At 32.5% G+C, this 19,567-nt stretch overlaps 3 protein-coding genes across 6 annotated transcripts; 1 reads left to right on the top strand and 2 right to left on the bottom strand.

Annotated features, from left to right (window-relative positions):
- Positions 1-2,633: 2,633 nt before the first annotated feature.
- On the bottom strand, positions 2,634-11,636 carry UbcE2M (NEDD8-conjugating enzyme UbcE2M). Of its 4 annotated transcripts, XM_023172957.2 has the most exons (5): positions 11,506-11,636; positions 8,518-8,599; positions 8,373-8,467; positions 3,630-3,948; positions 2,634-2,892 (listed from the first exon to the last, which is right to left on the bottom strand). In XM_023172957.2, exons 1-5 carry the CDS (start codon positions 11,515-11,517, stop codon positions 2,834-2,836), a joined length of 567 nt encoding a protein of 188 aa, XP_023028725.1. In that variant the 5' UTR covers positions 11,518-11,636; the 3' UTR covers positions 2,634-2,833. The 4 variants fall into 4 exon arrangements, with proteins under 4 accessions (XP_023028725.1, XP_074029067.1, XP_023028717.1 ...); XM_074172966.1 differs by lacking the exon at positions 11,506-11,636 and having other exon boundaries at positions 3,588-3,948; positions 8,518-8,749; XM_023172949.2 differs by lacking the exon at positions 11,506-11,636 and having other exon boundaries at positions 8,518-8,749.
- Positions 11,637-11,876: 240 nt separating this feature from the next.
- RpL18 (Ribosomal protein L18) lies at positions 11,877-13,398 on the top strand. The gene is made up of 4 exons (XM_023172940.2): positions 11,877-12,010; positions 12,142-12,228; positions 12,289-12,547; positions 13,116-13,398. The coding sequence occupies exons 1-4, from the start codon at positions 12,008-12,010 to the stop codon at positions 13,331-13,333; spliced, it is 567 nt and encodes a 188-aa protein (XP_023028708.1). The 5' UTR covers positions 11,877-12,007; the 3' UTR covers positions 13,334-13,398.
- Positions 13,399-16,590: 3,192 nt separating this feature from the next.
- Positions 16,591-18,310, bottom strand: LOC111516486 (uncharacterized). The gene is made up of 3 exons (XM_023172643.2): positions 17,993-18,310; positions 17,766-17,935; positions 16,591-16,927 (listed from the first exon to the last, which is right to left on the bottom strand). The coding sequence occupies exons 1-3, from the start codon at positions 18,184-18,186 to the stop codon at positions 16,593-16,595; spliced, it is 699 nt and encodes a 232-aa protein (XP_023028411.2). The 5' UTR covers positions 18,187-18,310; the 3' UTR covers positions 16,591-16,592.
- Positions 18,311-19,567: the final 1,257 nt, after the last annotated feature.

Here is a 19,567-nt window from a genome sequence, read left to right as displayed (position 1 = left end):
AGCAACAAAGATACAAGACATTTTTTCAGTTTTTTTTTCAACATAGTCTCTTTTTATATCTACACCCAGCGTTTTTCTCTGCAAAATAATTGTTCAGAAAGGTGATTGCCTCTTTATTTTACGAAAATCTGTCTTTCGAGCACAATTTTCAGATGCGGGAATAATAAAAAGTCGTTTGGGGCTAAATCTGGTAAGGAGGGTGGTCAAATAGATCAAACCGTAACTCGGCACAGCACAAAAGGGATTCTGAGGTGCATAGCAAATTATTCAAACAGAGAATCATGCAAGGCACTTTTTAAGGAGCAGGATGTCCTAACTTTAACATCTGTTCATATGTATGTGTTCCAAAATAAATCAACTTTTACAACAAATCTAAGATTTCATCAACATCTTGGAAATCATTGGAGAGATGAGATGTAAAAACAAAAAGATAAGTTTACCTAACGATATAATTCTTGCAGATGGAAATACAGTAGCTGGTAGTGAGTCTGTGGCTAATGCCTCCAGTAATCACTTCACAAATTTCCACTGCCCTACACCGAACCATAATAATATTAAATTTTCTGCGTACGCAACAAAAACATTTTTTCTGTATCCAACAACACCTGAGGAAATTATTTCTGTAATTCAAAAAACATCCTCAAAACCCGCAGCAGGTATTGATGAAATCAGAGGTGACATTCTTCGTGCTGTAGCCAACATCATATGCATCCCACTCTCTTATCTTATAAATGAATCTTTTTTGAAGGGTGAATATCCAAACAGCCTGAAAATATCAAAGTCCATCCCAGTGTTTAAAAATAAAGGTGCGAGAAATGAAATCGTAAACTATAGAAATATTAACCTACAGAGCCAAGTAGCAAAAATATTTGAAATGTGTTATAACAGAAGAGCAGTTGATTTCTTAGAATCATGTCTCATTTCATCTCATCAACACGGTTTCCGGAATAAGAAATCTACATTATCAGCAATTAGTGAATTGACCACTTTCATTTATAATTCATTGAATAGTAAATTACAACCGGTAACTATATTTTTTGATCTCACAAGAGCCTTTGACACCATCAATCATGCTCTTCTTATCGAGAAACTTCATGGAATAGGAATTCGTGGTATTACTAATAAGTGGATTGAATCACATCTTAGTGATAGGAAACAGATTGTTACAGTTGCGAATTCCAAATCTGACGTAACGTATGCCAGTGTTGGAGTACCATCTTAGGCCCATTATTGTTTATTATATTTGTGAATGACATAAAGGAAGTATGTTTAACCTAAAATTCAATAGTGGCGTATGCTGATGATACTACATTTGGCATTAGTGGGAAAAACAGAGAATTCATAGATGTCGCTAATGAAAGTGTGGCCGAATTTCACCAGTACTGCGTGAGCAACGGACTTACTGTGAATCCTCATAAAAGTGTTTTTATGACTTTCTTACCGAAAAATATTCGTCACGATTATAGTAATCTGATAAGATTAAATGGACATTCCTTACATGAACTGAACTCAGTGAAATTCTTAGGAATAACACTGGATAGCAAGTTGACATGGGAGATACATATTAATAACATAGTAGGTAGGCTGAGCTCGGCATGTTTCTTAATTAGATAACTAAAGAATACGGTTTCGATCAGTGTCTTAAAATTGGCATATTTTGGGCTGGTTCAGTCAATATTATCTTATGGCATAATATTCTGGGGATCATCGGCACACTTAAATAATGCTTTCATTCTTCAAAAAAGGGTGATACGTTGCATGAAAGGAATACATCCCAGAGAATCGTGTAGGCCTTATTTTATTGAATTAGGCATCATGACACTACCATCTCTTTATATATATTTGTTAGTATTAGATATGGCAAATAAAAAATTGGTAGGAAATAATGAAATACATGGTTATAACACTAGGAATAGCAATCATCTTCATCAATCGTTCTCTAGACTGACAGTGGGTCAAAATTCTAATCATTATAAACAGATAAGATTCTATAATAAAGTTATAGACATTTTTGGTCATATAAGAAAGTTCAAAAAAATAAAATCTTTATTATCAGACTATTTGTTAAATATGGCATTTTACTCCACAGAAGAATTCTTAAATATGTAGAATTTATATGTTTAGTATGTATAATATTTGTATAGATGTATGTTCTGGGCCTATGTTTAATTATTTAAAGTGTGTATACACATATATTATGTTCATAATTTTAATCTAATCCTATTTTCTGACAAGTCCAACAGACTCTATACATTGTTTTTCTTTTTTTTTCTTGCAATAGTATTGGAGTTTACAGTGATGAATGAATTGATTTTGATGCTAGAACCAAAAACCATTTTCATTTGCCCTTAGCTAAATTCAAAGTAACTTCATGTGGACTGGAATACATAGATCCAAAGATATATAACCACCTTTCAGATCATTAAAAAAAGGCCTCGACTAATTTCTCTGTGTTCAAAAAATCATTAAAGAATTATTTATTAGAAAAATGTAACTAATATTCATATTAGTTTTAGAGTATGAGCCTGTCTCCTCTTTTTCATTTGTATTTCTGCATTGACACTTCCTAAACAATTTTACTGTCTGACTGGAAATAAAGAATTGTTATGGTTATTATAATAAAAACCCGACAAAATATTTCAATATTTTATTAAGAAATTACCCATCTATGTTGTTTAAAAAGTAAGATGAATTAGCATAAATAACAAAAAACAAATTAAAAAGCCTCCTAGCCACAGTATCATCCATTACAATTCGAATAATCGTCCAAGTGCAATACGAAAATTTTGAAAACCCCATACCCAAACATCAGCCAGACTCCTGAAAGTACAAATCAGAGGTAGTTCTTCCATTGTTTGAATTTCTTGTAACAATGCTGCCTATACTCAGGATCTACAAATAAAGAATAATTCGTGGACAATCGGGTTTCAGTTATAAACCAGTCTTCTCAGCTGTTGATTTTTTTTGGGAAGATACAAAGTTTCGCAGTTGCGCGACACGAACTCAATTTCACAAATTGATTTTCTCATTCAAAACTAGTAAGAACTATATAATTTCAAAATTAATTCGTTAAAGTCAACAGTTTGTAAAGATCAATCTGATATTCTCAATGCCCACTAGGTGGCAGCATTGTATTGCAAGTTAAACACGAATATGATCTAAGAGATCTCTTGTTGCATGATGCCCAGTGGATCGTCATACATGGTCGATAACGTTTTCAGCTGTTAGGAATATTTTCATTGGTTCTGTGATGATGGTGTGCAACATGTTCACAACTGCAAGTGATCACACCTAAGTACACGTACGAATAGTCTTACCCCTTTGATGAATATTCAGAAAAAACATGGATTAACTAACACGCTAATGAATTTACCAAGACTCTGAACAGTCGTCAACAAACACTAGGATCTCTATACCTAGCAGCTGAATGAATTTCATCACAACTACGAACCATACTGAAATCCGCTGTCCACCACAAGAGATAAGTTAAGAAAAAAATAATCGACCCAAGCATTTTCAATAAGATAAAACTTTACGTATTTATCGAATCAACCACTGAAACATATCCTGGCAACAAAAGTCCTTACACACAGCACTCCATCACTTTAAACAACGGTCAAAGTAAATACCACCAACGTATCCCCCACGGATGGCTTTCTGCACGTTCTGCTCAAACAGTCTCCGATTGTTAGTGAGAACTTCGGCCGCTTCCTTATTCAAGGGATCTTCCGGGTTGGGTTCTAGGAATAGATACTGCAACCCGTAGACGATGCTGTTGATTGTTAGAACTGGTTTCCAGTCTTCTCTAAGAATGTTGAGGCATACGTTTCCTTGCTGATCGATGTTGGGGTGGTAGACCTGCGTTTCGCACTTCACTTTCGGGGGCTCGTGCGGATAGCTGGGACCCACTTTGAAACTGAAGATGAAACGACCAGTTCTGTAGAAGCCCTGAAATGGAACAATCATATTGCAAACTGTGGGATGCAAAAAATTGCAATTATATTTGAGTAAGTATGACTGATTGATTGATATGTTTAAGAATAGAATTCTTCTTACAAACACAATGTCATAAATAAATATTAATATAAACATGAAGTATAAGATGCGAAGTATGAATGTATAAAATTCAGTTAAATAAAATAAATACATATGCCAAGACAAGAACCAGGACAACGAATAAAAAAATATGTTTTTCACACACAGTACAATCGCAATTTTCATACATTCTAAATTACAGGGCATCGTCGAAATATCCTTGTACATCATAATAGGCTTTATCACTCAATAGTTTTGTATATTTCTTTCTAAATATGATATAAATTTTTGTGAAAGAAAGATTTTGGCTTTCTACTACTCCATCTTGATACAAAAAAAAAAGATGAGGGAACCTTCCAAAGAAAGGAAAGAAGTAACTCTATACATGGATGTGTAGATCATGCAAAGAAGTAACTTTCAGACACAAACTGAAAGAAAGTCCTCCTGAAACAGCTACTCATATAAACATTGAATTACACGAAAGAAAAAAAAAATTCTTTCGAAACAAATACTTCTATATGAACACTGAATTATACAGAAGATACTTTTCTCTACTCAGTTTGAATTTCAAACATTCGTTGTGAAATAAAAATCAGATATCATTCACATGAGTTCTAATTTATATGAATGGTAACAAATTGCACTTACATGGATCACTGTCATCCTCACTGGTATACATTGAGGTTTCGCCTTAAGACACTTGCCCCAAGGCTCTTCAGTACCAAATTGGATTACATTATAGAAAATACATACACTTCATTCATACACTTAATGTCACGGTATATCCTGATTCCATTATACATCAACGAGTTTTGAGCCAAACATGTTTTTAGAATTCTCAATTCATTTGACCGCCTTGTGTGGTATGTGGCTGTAGCTGTAGATTCATAGTTCTTCCTATTTTTATGTATGATCGATACGGTTTCCAATATAAATATTAAAATAACCGTATAGATTATATGTTCTCGAAAAAGGGGTTTACATGAATCCCGTCATTAAGCTTTACATAAGTAGACTCACAAAAACTTTTGAAACGACCTAATATATTATATAAACAATGAATACACATCCTGATCACAAAAATATGTACCACCCAATCTTAAAGAACCCCTATAATGCAGCAAATAACACTACAAAATCCATTCAGACAGAAAATATAAACTGTGTGAAACTAGATTGTGCGTATATTCAAAAGATCAAGTGGATTATAACAAAGAAAATCTTAGTAGTTTTTTTTTTTAACGAACTCGTGTTTAGATATAGATTCTAAAAATGATGAAGATATTCTAAGAGCAGCAAAAAAACTCAAACCAAAAAAAATCTTGTGGCCCCGATATTATTTCCTCTCATATAGTTAATTGATGCATACAACTCTTGATCAAACCCCTAAAAATAATATATAATATAATCTTGCAAACTAGTACTCACCTTATACTATGGAAACGCTCAAAAGTGTGTCCAATATTTAAAAATGGCATAAGGGAGGATATACAAAACTATCGGCAAGTAGCACTGATTTGTGCAACCGCTAAGCTTTTTGAATCAATTATTCACGTTTATCCATGTCTAAGCGAAAAACAACATGGGTTTTTACCTAAAAGGTCCACGATAACTAACCTAACATTTTGAATTATTCAAGGAAATCGAAAGTCAAGAAGATATGATTTTGCTACAAAATGGCGTAGATAGAGCTTTCGAGTGGTTCCTGGCAAATCGCCTCACATTTAATATTGACAAATGCTTTAGTATGTCAATTGATAAGAAAAAACCAACGAAATGATTTTCAGTATAAAATAAATAATGAATATTTAGCCAAGAAGACAGAATGTAGAGATTTGAGAGTTACACTGCATGAAAAACTCACTTTTGAGCAATATATGACCAATTTTATAAGAGCATATAGAATGTTGGGCTTCATTATTAGGAACTCATTTAAATTCACAAAAATATCCACATTACCAACACTTTATAGTCCTTAGTATATTGAAATATGGTGCAATAATATGGTCTCCTTGAAGGGGTTATATTTTTAGGAGTGATTAATTTTTGGCTGGGATTAAATCAAATAGGTGAATGAATGCCATTACGATGTCATCGATGACATAAGCAGATCAAGCTTATTCCGTGACATTAAGTGTATGAACGAAGTGTGTGTATTTTCTATAATGTTATCCAATTTGGTACTGAAGAGCCTTAGGGCAAGTGTCTTAAGGCGAAACATCAATGTATACCAGTGAGGATGACAGTGATCCATGTAAGTGCAATTTGTTACCATTCATATAAAGTAGAACTCATGTGAATGATATCTGATTTTTATTCCACAACGAATGTTTGAAATACAAACTGAGTAGAGAAAAGTATCTTCTGTATAATTCAGTGTTCATATAGAAGTATTTGTTTCGAAAGAATTTTTTCTTTCGTGTAATTCAATGTTTATATGAAAGTAGCTGTTTAAGGACTTTCTTTCAGTTTGTGTTTGAAAGTTACTTCTTTGCATGATCTACACATCCATGTATAGAGTTACTTATTTTCAAATTGATTACTTCCTTCCTTTCTTTGGAAGATTCCCTCATCCTTTTTTTTTATCAAGATGGAGTAGTAAATGGTCTCCTTATTATTCAGTTCATAAAAATGAAATTGAAAAGGTATAGAAAACATTCTTAAGATTTCTACAATACAAAAAACATGGTGAATATATTTTCAATCTCAGTTATCATACCTCCTTAAGTGAATTTAAAATGCACAACCTCAGAATTTAAAAGAAAAATTGCTTTTCTATTTTTTTCTATAAGCTATTGCAAAATGAAGTAGACAATCCACACTTGTCGAAAACGTATCTGAACTGCAATACATACTTTAATAATAGAAGAAATGATATATTTGCATAAACCTCCATTCAACCTAGGTTTAAGTTCCCCATTATACAATATTTGTTCTCTTGCAAATTGTTTGAGGAATGTAGGCAATGTATTGAACCAATAGGAATGAAAATGGTGTACCATTGTATTGTTTAATGTATTATAATTGTAAATTTTTTGTTACTTTGAGTGTATTTTACTATTTAACTACATTGTTGGCATCTGTAAAATATTCATTATTAGAAGCACAAATAAATATCTATCTATAATGACTTCACTGTATCACAAGAAAAATATTAACCATTTCTGAATAACTGAGAATTTTGTTTCCAAAAAAATAAAATTTCATTTGTGACAATTGATATTGAGCCCATGATCCATAATTACACTTACGATTTCTAATTGCACTCACCTCACTCAATTTGCATTGTTAATCTTATAATCGTAAATAGACAAGAACAGAAACTATGATTAGAATGCATTTGATGTAAGTAGCAATTGAATTTCTTGAAGATTTTCAAATATTTTCAAAGCAAATTTTGGTCGTTTTGTATATTGGCCTCTATTACGTTGCTTATTCGCAGTTTTACAAATATTACGTATTCTACAAAATTCAAATTAAAAGCCACCCTTATTGATTTCTTTATAGCACTTGTGTGCTCTCTTTTTTTCAATCACCAATTGTTTCATTTCTGAGATGAACTTCATCGGAAACAAGATTTCAATATTTTCACTTGGACAAACATTCAAATGGTTATATAAAAAAAATGTAGGGCAAGAGTAATATCTATCTTATTGAACATAATAGACAAATCAACAGCGGCTAAGTAAGCAATAAAACAAGTCGTGTTAATTTTTTAGTCATAATATAGAAGACAATAACAATATTTTGATGAAAATTTGGCTCCATTACTTATAATCATCGAAATCAGAACTTTCAACTAAAATAATTCTAAAAATGTCGCGATCATTTGGATAACTATTAATATTCATTTCTAATCAAAAGTGTCATTTATGAGTTAGTGGAGATGTATGACATCATCAATGATTTTGATTATTAATTTGCAGCTCATACTTAAAAGTATATCTACTTGTGACTCAACTTGACATTGTTGGGTTGTAAAAAATTGATGAATTCAATGTGAAACATGTCTTTAAATATTCAAATACACCTGACAATTTTTTTTGTTCACATAAAATTTTGGCATACAGCCAGATTCAATTTGTTTCAGATAAAGAACTGCTTAATATATCAGAGAATATTTGCGACTATTGACATGATTCAATCCATAGAAATGATAAAAATGCAATTAAAATTTACATTTATGGGTATAAATGTTTTTCGGTAATCATTAGAATTGGAAAGCTCTGCCTAAAAATATCCACTAGCTTAGCCACTGAAAAATACTACAAAACTAGTAAAATATGGGTCGCATAAAAATACACCCAAAAACTCGACTTTCTATTTTATTTACATACCTCATCAGGGCAGATTATTAGTTTAAAAGTAAGCAGATCATCTGGATCTGGAAATTCTGTGGTGCAAGTTTTTGGAAGGTTCAACTCGTTTATATCTGAAAAAGAAACTTTGATAGCCATTTTAATAACATTAATATTTACTGACCTTTTGTTATTCTCAGTTGTGCAGCTGATGCCTTTTTTTGATTGCCAGTTCTTAGTGAAGATTCGCCATCTTTTTTTTGTTGCTTTAATGAAAATAATTTTATCATATTTAATAAGTATTTTTACTTGGTATATAATAATATCAATTATTTATAGCATATGAAACGTATAAATTTATACAAATAGAAATTCAACAATTTTTTTTAACCACTGACAGCTGTCAGAAGTGACAAGAAGTGACATCGCAGAACTCGAACATAAACATGAAGCTGTTTTCGATTGCTTGTACCAGAATCACACCTGTTTATATATGTCATTTCCAAGTCAACCGCTGATAGTAGAGGTTTTTGTTGACACTGCTGGTTTTCTGCATTTTCTGGCGCTTATGTATTCAAAACGGATTCGTCTGTGATTCTAATACATTCATGATGATTCTTACCTAGCGTGAGGTTGGTTTCGAAACGGAATTTGACGTTACGTTACGTCAGTTGTCCAAATTGCTAGTTGGTCCATATTTTGAATAGAAAAAAGGAATCTGGTACATTGGTTTTAAAAATGCAGCTATTTTGTAATATTCATGTAAAAAATTGAGGTTAGAGAAAATTGAAAAATTCGTTTTTATTAATGAATTTAACATCTGACACAAATTGAATCATTCTATTCTGGCGAATCTTATTATTAATGACGTCACTACGAATCGTTTTTGAATACATGCTCGAATAGCAGGACAACGAATGACTTTTGACAGAAATGACCCAGTCTAGATAGAATACGTATAATATCAACAAAATACACCTAGTATCAAAGTCAATTGGAAATGGTCGGCACTGATTCGTCTTAAAAATTAATGGAATGAGTAGCGAGTCAAAAATGTAGAGAAGCCTCTTTAGTCACCTCTCAGGTAACGATTGTGTTTTTTGACTTTTTCACGTATTTGCTATTGACTAAAATTGAAAGAGTAGACATCACAATTCAAAAATCAGATATAGTATTTTTTGAACAAGTCAACTTATATCTTCATTATAATAAAAGCTCCCAATTATATACAGATATGGAGATAGAAAGCAAACCATTTGTATATATATATATAGACAAAGAAGATTTTATCGAGTGTGTATGATATACAAATCAAAAAAGAAACAATTAGTGGACATAACACTCCAAAAAGGGGGGGCAAACCGCGGACATATATATATATATATATATATATATATATATATATATATATATATATATATATATATATATATATATATATATATATATATATATATATATATATATATATATATATATATATATATATATATATATATAAATCAAGAATGGAATAATTCGTGGACATAACACTCAAAAAAAAACGGGAGCAAACTGCGGACACGTGTTTCTGGCTATTGACTTCATCAGCGGGGTGCAGCCAAGGGTAAAGATGGGCAACACTTGTTTGCCGAAATCAGGACACAACACAAACGCACGGAGTCAACAACAGGAGCCAACCGCACATTTGCGTGGTCATGTTAGATGTAGCCTGGGAATTCTAGGTCTTCTAACTGGAACCACAAATGTGCGGTTGGCTCCTGTTGTTGACTCCGTGCGTTTGTGTTGTTTCCTGATTTTGGCAAACAAGTGTTGCCCATCTTTACACTTGGCTGCACCGCGCTGATGAGGCCAATAGCCAGAAACACGTGTCCGCGGTTTGCCCCCCTTTCCTTTTTTTTTAGTGTTATGTCCACGAATTATTCCATTCTTGATTTGTATCATAAACACTCGATAAAATCTCTATCTGTATTTATATCGTGGACCCGGATGTCACGCAGGTAGCTATAGCTGCCTCCGTGGTCATGTTAGATGTAGCCTGGGAATTCTAGGTCTTCTAACTTGATCCACAAATGTGCGGTTGACTCCTGTTGTTGACTCCGTGCGTTTGTGTTGTTTCCTGATTTCGGCAAATAAGTGTTGCCCATCTTTACACATGGCTGCACCGCGCTGATGAAGCTAATAGCCAGAAACACGTGTCCGTGGTTTGCCCCCCTTTCCTTTTTTTTTTGAGTGTTATGTCCACGAATTATTCCATTCTTGATTTGTATCATACACACTCGATAAAGTCTCAAGAAAATAACTATTTCGAAATAAAATTCTGAAACATCATTCTCTCCCAACTACCTACACAGTAGGTTCTGGTAAACGCCTACCGAAAAACAACTACTTCCAGACTAATACCACGCTGGATATTGAATTATATCCTACAGACACTTATCCAGATACCCCATAAAAATTAGTCTCGCAGAGACTAATTTTTATGGGCAGAAGAACCATGCTGAAATTATTTATAGTAGATTACCTACAGACCGGTTTCGAGCTATTACTTATCTGGTACGTATGTATCTCTCCTTGATACAGTCTTCAGGCACGTTTTGATATTTGTTTCTGAATTTGGGTCCGTAAGACAAAACATTCAAAATTGATTTAATCAAAAATAAAGTAGAACAAAAATTGTGAAATATAAATATACAAAATAACCTGTAGTAATTACATTGCGATTCACACTCATTTACCTAATTTTCATATTTTTAATGTTAATAACAGATGATGTGATATAATGAAAAATGAAAACGTTTCCAGTAATGTCATAACGGACCCATGTACCTTTTTTTCAAATTACACTTCACATATAGGATTTCCACAAAATTTTGGCTTGAATATATTAGAAAATTGAATTATTTAACTATGCATTAGTTTCATTTACTATATTGAATAATAAAACCTTTGCCACAAAAATCAAATCTAAAATATTTACACAGAAAATGACGAATGAATCCTTTTTCCAACATTCTTCCTCGTGGTTAAAACATGTAGGGCGATTACTAGTTGACAAATCAATCTAATCCAAATTTTTGTCACTTTGCTTTTAATTTCATTGATCCACTTATGCTTTTATTGTTCAAATAAAAATGAAATCATATCGTACGAGTTAGATGTAGTCACTCACCTGATCAGACATTCGTAAATTTATTCACATCCATGAAATTTCAACTATAAAATTTGAATCATTTTTTAACATTACGAAATCTTCGACATCCACTACCTACTCTGTCATCAACCGAAGTTCTCATAACCAAAATAAACATAAAAGTCAAAATATCCTCTCTGACGTATATCTGACATTCGGAATTATGTTCGAAATAAATATTTTCATTGTCAATAGAATCGCCAGAGGATGCAAATCAAAATCGTTTTCCTGGAATATATAATTTAATTTTTTCATGATTTTTGGGAACAGAACAGAATTGTCGATACTGTATTATTGCATGACGTGTTTGGTTTGTTTTTGAAATGTGTTCCGAACTTAATGAAGAAAATGTCAAATTACAACTAGATTAATGGTAACGTATTACAATGTGTTCCGTGACTGTTTCTATCAATTCCATTCCGTGAAACAAAACAAGCCTTCCTCTAACCTCTCACTTCTTCTCTAGTAGTTTGTGTCGAAAATGGTGAGTGCTAATTTTACTGTCTCCTGAAAGTATTTTGAAATATTTAAAACATCGTGTATTTAATTTATCGAATTACCCAAAATATCGTCTCAAAATGAATCATACAATGTTTTCAACAAAATATTTTTCAGGGTATCGACATAAATCACAAATATGACCGTAAGGTCAGAAGGACTGAACCTAAAAGTCAAGATGTGTATCTTCGATTATTGGTAAAGGTATGTAACTTTAAGGTAATTTCTTTTTTAGATAAATGCTTTATATTATGTTCCTTTTAGCTCTACCGTTATTTGGCTCGTCGTACTGGTGCCAAATTCAACAAGGTTATATTGAAAAGATTGTTTATGAGCAGGATATACAGGCCCCCAATTTCCCTATCTAAGGTTGTTAGATTAATGAAGAAGCCTGGCAGAGAGGGGCTCACAGCTGTTATAGTTGGAACTGTAACAGACGACTCCAGGATTTTCGAAATTCCCAAATTGTCCATTTGTGCACTTCGTGTCACTGAAACTGCCAGAGCTAGAATCCTCAAAGCAGGTAAATCAATGTCCTACTTTCCTTAAAGCCAGTATATTTGGTTGTATTCTTAGAATACTGATTTTTGTGCTCTACTCGTAGAATCCCAATCTTAAATTGATTCATGAACAAAAAGTTGCCCATTTGAGAGCGTATCAATTAATAAGTTATGCAAAAACTGATTTACAGATTTGTACTTAAAATACTGCCTGGGTTATTCAACATTTAGAAAATCTAAGAATATTGTTTGAAAGTGCTCTTTTTATTTATTTCATACAATTCAAATCAATTATGTATCAGTTCATTCAATTCAAGGAACTCTGTAACTTAATTTTCCATACTAAGAAGACTCCACCTTTCTGGTGATGAGCTTCACGCTTTTCGACTACTTTCTCAAATTCCTCCTTCGTTTCCTTGAATACGTTTCCAAATTATAACTTCATGTTCTCGTGTGATTCCTAGTAATGAAATCATTTTTATCATCTCGTGTGTTTCAACTTTTAGCAAAAATTTCACAAACATTTTTATTTTGAAATTATATGGATTTAAATTCTTGAGGCTAGGAATAAATAATGTTCTCTATTCTCAGGTGGCGAAGTTATTACTTTCGATCAGCTAGCCCTCAGATCGCCTACTGGCAACAGGACTGTCTTGATTCAAGGCAAGCGTAATTCACGTGAGGCAGTGAAACACTTTGGTCCAGCTCCAGGTGTTCCTCACAGCCACACTAAACCTCTGGTGAGATCAAAGGGACGTAAGTTTGAGAGAGCAAGAGGACGCAGGAAGTCGTGCGGATACAAGAAGTAATTTTAGTCTTATAACTTGACTTCTCTGTATTTCGTTTATGTTCAATAAATTTTGAATACAGTGTTCGAGAGTTTATCATTTTTCTACTACCAGTATACTGTGTACTAGACCATACAAAAATTAATATCTGTTCATGATACACGATTGTGTATATAGTAAATCACAGATAAATGAACAAAAAAATTAAAAGAAACATTACCGTATTACACCAAAACATGAAATGATACAAAATACTCTGTATACACCTAAAGAATTTCACTTGAAATGCTCGGCAGAATTCACACAATTAACAACTGACTATATATCCAGAAATTTTAATTAAAATGTGGATGTGTCAATAGATGATGAATGAAATACATAGTTAGACAAACGATATTCAAATTCGAATAGAATTCTGAACAGAAACTCAAACTTCAAAGATTTTTTTCTTTACAGTTGCTGATACCCCAACTATATTATTCAATTTAATATCACGACAGAGACAATTACTTTGCTCTGATTGATGTAACTGAATTATATTTCTCTACATCTAATCTCACAATCACAAAAGAACACAGATATATATATATTATATATATATATTATATATATATATATATATATATATATATATATATATATATATATATATATATATATATATATATACAGTTACAAATGTATCAATTGGAAATAGTTTTGGCTAGTTGAGAATACAGGTTAGATTTAATTTCATTTGCAATTACGTGTATTGAATAAATTTTCAATAACTTTAACCGGCTGATATCGATTGTGCTGAATGCAAAGGGTATAAACGAGGAGTTCGCAGACGCTAGTCGTAATTCACAAAGACCCCTGGATACTAATTTTGTATGAAATCACATAATATGAAACCTCAATCGTAATTATAAATATTCATGATTTCTTGTCGAAAATCCTTTATATCTGACGTCACAAACCGTAACGCTTGTTCATCAAATTTGAGAATAAATCACAAATTTCTTCATCTGATTATATGAAGCAGAGTTCATTACTTTTGAAATAGTAAGATTGATTGACTTACCTGGTAAAGAAGATCAATCGAGATTTTTCGAGCTTGTCTTCCGAAAATAATTACACACCCTGTAGTAGTCGTTAGGTGTGGATTAACGACTACTACAGGGTGTGTAATTATTGAGGAAGACAAGCGAAGAAAAATAGTAAGATTGATTGACTTACCTGGTAAGGTAAGCTTGTCTTCCGAAAATAATTACACACCCTGTAGTAGTCGTTAATCCACACCTATCGATTAACGACTACTACAGGGTGTGTAATTATTGAGGAAGACAAGAGAAGAAAAATTTACATTTATCATTGAAACATTACACATTACCAAATTACACCAAAACATGAAATGATACAAAATACTCTGTACACACCTAATTTGATATGTTCGAACATAGACCACTTTAATGAAATTGTGTATTTTTATGTTTCAATCATAATTTTTTTTAAAGAATTTCACTTAAAAGTTTGTTGGTTTTGACTTTGTCAATGATTCAAGTTATTATAGAACATCAAAAAATTGTTTGCTCAGTCATACCTTTGTCTAAGGGGGGTGATTCTAATGATCCATCAAACCTAAGACAAATTTATCTTAACAACCAACTCTAGCAAAGTTCATTGAAAAATTAGTTGAGATAAGACTTTATCAACTAAATATAAACAGAATCATCGATGCGGGTTTCAGGAAAACAAAAGCAATATTTAATATTCTCAGTAAGGCATACAGTACTTTGATAGTGAAGCAACTGCAGCAGTGTTGTGTAAATTATCAAAAGCTTTTGATTGTGTCGACCAAAAAGTACTACATCATTATCAATTTACTGAAAACTGCCTGAAATGGTTTGAATCCCACAGAGCAGAGACAAAGAATGTAAAAGCAGGAGCACCCCAAGGATCGATCTTAGGACCCATACTCTCTACCAGATGTAAATGACCTGACTCTAATGTGTGTAGTTCTGGTAGTTTTACAATTTTTCTAGATTATACCACACTTTTGTGCCATGACAAAAACCAACAAAATATACACTATGGGGCATTTGTAATAACATTAAAGAAATTAAACCATGGTATGACGCAAAACTATTATCATTTAACATAAAAAAACAAGTATAATCACTTCTTAAGTGCAATCTACCAAAATTCAAATGGAAAGTACTCTAGTGGAAAATAAATCTCTTTAAAACTCTTGGGATCTAAAGAACTAGGGTTCCATGCTGCAAAAAAGTCTATGCCTCCACCTAAGATGTGACAGCATTTTGCGGTGTATGCAGTAAACGGCTTTCTCATTATCTCTAACAAAAATGTGCAGTACGGTAACCCTGTGGAGCTAAGTGCAAACTTATGTTTGTGATGCATGGAATATCAACTGTGAACTATATTGATTTTGAATTATTCATTCAAAAATTGATAAATATCGTTGAACTCACTTTTTTTACAGCAGTAGATTAACTTTATAGTACCTACTTTGTTCGTTTCAATCTAATGTGTTTTTGTAACTCCATATCTTAATAATTATTTATTCATGGTATGTACTGTCTCACCCAGCATTCTTCCCAGACCTCCCGCCAATCGACTACCATCTTTTCAAGCACTTCAACAACTTTCTCACCGGTAGAACCTTCGCCAATCAGAACTAGTCAAAAAGGCCTTCGTCTACTTCATCGAATCCCGAGCAAACAATTTTGATGCTGACGGAATTAATCGATTTGTTATGTTGGCAAATGTGACCAATTCAAATGGCGCTCATCTCGATTAAATTAAATAAGTATTCAATGGAGGGTAGGCTGGTAAGTTGACGGTGGTTTGCTTCACTCGCTCAATTGACCGCTGTGTGAACTGGTGGTTAGTCCCGCAAGGTCGGACGATCGATTTTCACTTCCTATCGTCCAACCCATGTTAGGAATCACACGTTAAAATGTATGACCTCGTTAGTCCTTAGCTCGCACAAGTTTAGACTTTTGAGAGTTGTCATTCGTATGGGGGACAGCTGGTTAACGAAAAAACAGATTTTCAACAGATATTACAGTTTAGTAGACTCATAAAAACTAACAAAATTTTTGAAATAACCTAATATTCATGTGCCTATGTATTTATATATATATATAACTACTTTTCACCTTCTGTTTTCACACAAGCTTTGTCAATAAAAGTGAATCTGAGGGAATAAAACACATTTTGATCAATTTATTTGATTTAACTGATGGTTACAACTCGAAAAAATAAAACTACAAAAATTTTATTTGTAATCTTTATTATCACAGTTTGCCAAGAGCTCTTTCTCAGCAAGTTTATCTCTCTTACTAACACATTTGTTACCCAAAATATAAAACCTCAAGGGCCGTGTCGTCCATTCTCCAGCATTGTTTATACCAATTCGTGATGTATGAACTACTGTGAAATCTTCAACGATTTCAGGATGCTCCTCCAACCAAATATCTTCATTTTTCAGATCTGTTAGGTCAATTTTATTACAATTTTCTTTGGTTATGTTCATTGCAATGCAGAGTTTAGAGGGCCCATCACATAATTTTGAAATCGTTTCGATTTGCTTGCCACGTTTATTTTTCTGCGCTGGAAATTAAATTCAAAAACGTAAATGATGACAGTAATTTTATTCTGGCAATTTGACACATGTTCATTTACTGCGGCTATATTACATAGAAAATTCAGAAAATTAGCATAATATCAATACTGATATCCAAAATATCGGTACATGGCTTTGTGATAATGTCTTGAATGTAATGAAATCTAAATTTATATTTGGAAAAATTCAAATTAAACGAATAAATGAAAATGAAACCATAAAAATGAGCAATGAGAAAATTAAAGACGTGAGAGGGTGTAAACATTTGGGAATTATTTTCTAATAATTATCAAATTGAATAATTTGAAAACATTTCAAAATATAGCAATGAGCTTGTAATGCACTGTTTGGAACCTTTGGCGTAGTAATGAATATTACTGGAGTTTTTTCCCAACACCAAACCTTTATTTTAATAACTCGACACGTGTTTCGATCACCAAATGATCATCTTCAAGAGGAAGATTAAACAGTTTAATATTAAATCTACTACTAAATCTACATTCGTTCATCTACAAATATAATAAAAAATGATAAAGTAAGTGAGAAAAAATGGACCCTACAGTGATTGTTCATGACCATGGTACTCATAGAAGAAATTCGAAACATAGTTTGAGAATTGTTAAACATTATTTGGTAAATGGTTTGAACAAATATAGTGTAACATTATTTGCCACAATATGCTACATTTAAAAATCATAATTACTTACAGTTGACTAACAATGACTACTTATCTATTTGATCCTGTTCTGGTATGTCCAAAAAAAGTAATTTCGCTGTAATCATTATACACTATTATAAATCTTTTAATAAATGGCTATAACCTACCTCTTGAGGATTTCATAATATCAATTCCGCATAAGGGTTCAATAGCTCTCAGTAAAACGGCTGCTCCTGGCTCTTTGCTGGAAATATTCAAGCAATAGTACATCCCATAAGTCATATAAACATAAGTTGTTCCGGCAGGCATGTACATCGGTTCGTTTGCGGAAGTTCGTCTTCAAACATAAAACAAAACTCAGTACGTGGGAAAACGAAAATTGATTTGTTCTTGCCTGCCATTGAAACTGTGAGAGGCTTTATCTTCTCCACCTAAATAACACTCAGTTTCTACTATTATTCCTTTCAGAATTGATCCATCTCCTAACTTTCGAACTAGTATTTTTCCCAACAAATACAATGCAAGTTCTTTGCATGGGATTTCGATATCCTCTTTGAGGAGTCGTTTACAATTTATATTAGGAAACATCTCTTGATTTCTTCATCATTCAAATAAAATTCAAACAAATCATAAAAATAATAGCTATAATAGAAAATGAATTAGCGTCTGTAGAGATCAGCACCTTCGCATCAATACTTGTCACCTTTAACAATGTATAGTTCTATAAAGGCCCTTACGTGAATCTGCGGACTCCGCTGAACTTTGGTGGGACTTCTGACAGGAATCATGATGGGCTCCACTTCCTAACCGATGATTGGAAAATCTCTGAGTGTTAAATAACTATAATAGGACTAACATGCATGATAATGTTAAAAAGTTATTAATAATACAGACGAAAAAAGTTCACCCTCATAACTTTTGAACAGAGAAATATATCAGGGTTGTACAAAGTCAATCAGTTTAAACACTAGGGTTTTTATGCATGTTCCACATATCAATATCAAATTTTCAGTAGTTTGCAAAATAAATCAAGTTTTCAACTCAATAATAATCCATGCCGTTAACAGTTCCGGCAGACTGAGATCGATGGACAGGTTTTTGTCAATAGTGAAAAATGCTCGGCAAAATTCACACAATTGACAACTAACTAAATATTCAGAGTTTTTAAATAAAATGTAGATGTGTCGAAACATGATGAATGTAAATTGAATGAAATTCATGTTAGACGGCAGAGACAATTACTTTGTTCTGAGTGATGTAACTGAATTATATTCCTCTACATCTAATCTCACAATCACGAAAGCGTAGAAAGAACACAGATATATGTATGCAACAGATTCACACTTACAAATGTATCAATTGGAAATAGTTTTGGCTAGTTGAGAGTACAGGTAAGATTTCGTTTCATTTACAATTATGTGTATTGAATAAATTTTCAATAAATTCAACCAACTGATATCGAGTGTGCCGAATGCAAAGAGTATAAACGAGGAGTTCGCCATTCGCAGACGCTAGTCGTAATTCACAGTTACAACTATAAATTTGACAATTTACATTGAACCTCATAATTCACACTAATATTTGTAAACTCGCAGTTAAAATGAAAATTACCAAAATCACACTCGAAAAATTTCAATTTTAATACCGTTAATAGTGACAAATAATGTATACCATCGAATTTTGGGACTCTTCTATGTTTTCTTAGGTTTTGTCTATTCAAAATTATTTATGATAATCGCATTACGTCGTTGCAAACGTAACCAAAAATTCGGTTTAGTGATATAAATATTACAAAAACTTTTTATGAACGAACAAGATGTTATTTGAGTATTGAAGTGAGATATATTTAGTTCATGAAAAAATTGAACTAGTGTGATTCCCAGAGATCATAAACCACATTTCTTGTTACTTTTAGAAAATCCTGATTATCATAGAACATTTCAATATAATAAAATCTAACTGCAGCCCG

Source organism: Leptinotarsa decemlineata, unplaced genomic scaffold (assembly GCF_025532065.1).
Source record: "Leptinotarsa decemlineata unplaced genomic scaffold, Ldec_3_MD MMD2_P_RNA_scaffold_12, whole genome shotgun sequence".
NCBI lineage: Eukaryota > Metazoa > Arthropoda > Insecta > Coleoptera > Chrysomelidae > Leptinotarsa > Leptinotarsa decemlineata.
Note: the sequence above shows the minus strand (reverse complement) of the source record. Positions and strands in the feature narration are given on the sequence as shown.

Excerpts from the sequence above, each read along its gene's own strand:
- UbcE2M (XM_023172949.2), bottom strand. The coding sequence starts at position 8,623 with ATGATAAAATTATTTTCATTAAAGCAACAAAAAAAAGATGGCGAATCT. Across the intron at positions 8,468-8,517 it reads ACAACTGAGAATAACAAAAG|ATATAAACGAGTTGAACCTT; the intron begins GTCAGTAAATAT and ends TTTCTTTTTCAG. Across the intron at positions 3,949-8,372 it reads TAATAATCTGCCCTGATGAG|GGCTTCTACAGAACTGGTCG; the intron begins GTATGTAAATAA and ends GTTCCATTTCAG.
- RpL18 (XM_023172940.2), top strand. Across the intron at positions 12,229-12,288 it reads ATCTTCGATTATTGGTAAAG|CTCTACCGTTATTTGGCTCG; the intron begins GTATGTAACTTT and ends TGTTCCTTTTAG. Across the intron at positions 12,548-13,115 it reads AGCTAGAATCCTCAAAGCAG|GTGGCGAAGTTATTACTTTC; the intron begins GTAAATCAATGT and ends CTCTATTCTCAG.
- LOC111516486 (XM_023172643.2), bottom strand. The coding sequence starts at position 18,186 with ATGTTTCCTAATATAAATTGTAAACGACTCCTCAAAGAGGATATCGAA. Across the intron at positions 17,936-17,992 it reads TCTCACAGTTTCAATGGCAG|ACGAACTTCCGCAAACGAAC; the intron begins GCAAGAACAAAT and ends TTATGTTTGAAG. Across the intron at positions 16,928-17,765 it reads TATTATGAAATCCTCAAGAG|CGCAGAAAAATAAACGTGGC; the intron begins GTAGGTTATAGC and ends TTTAATTTCCAG.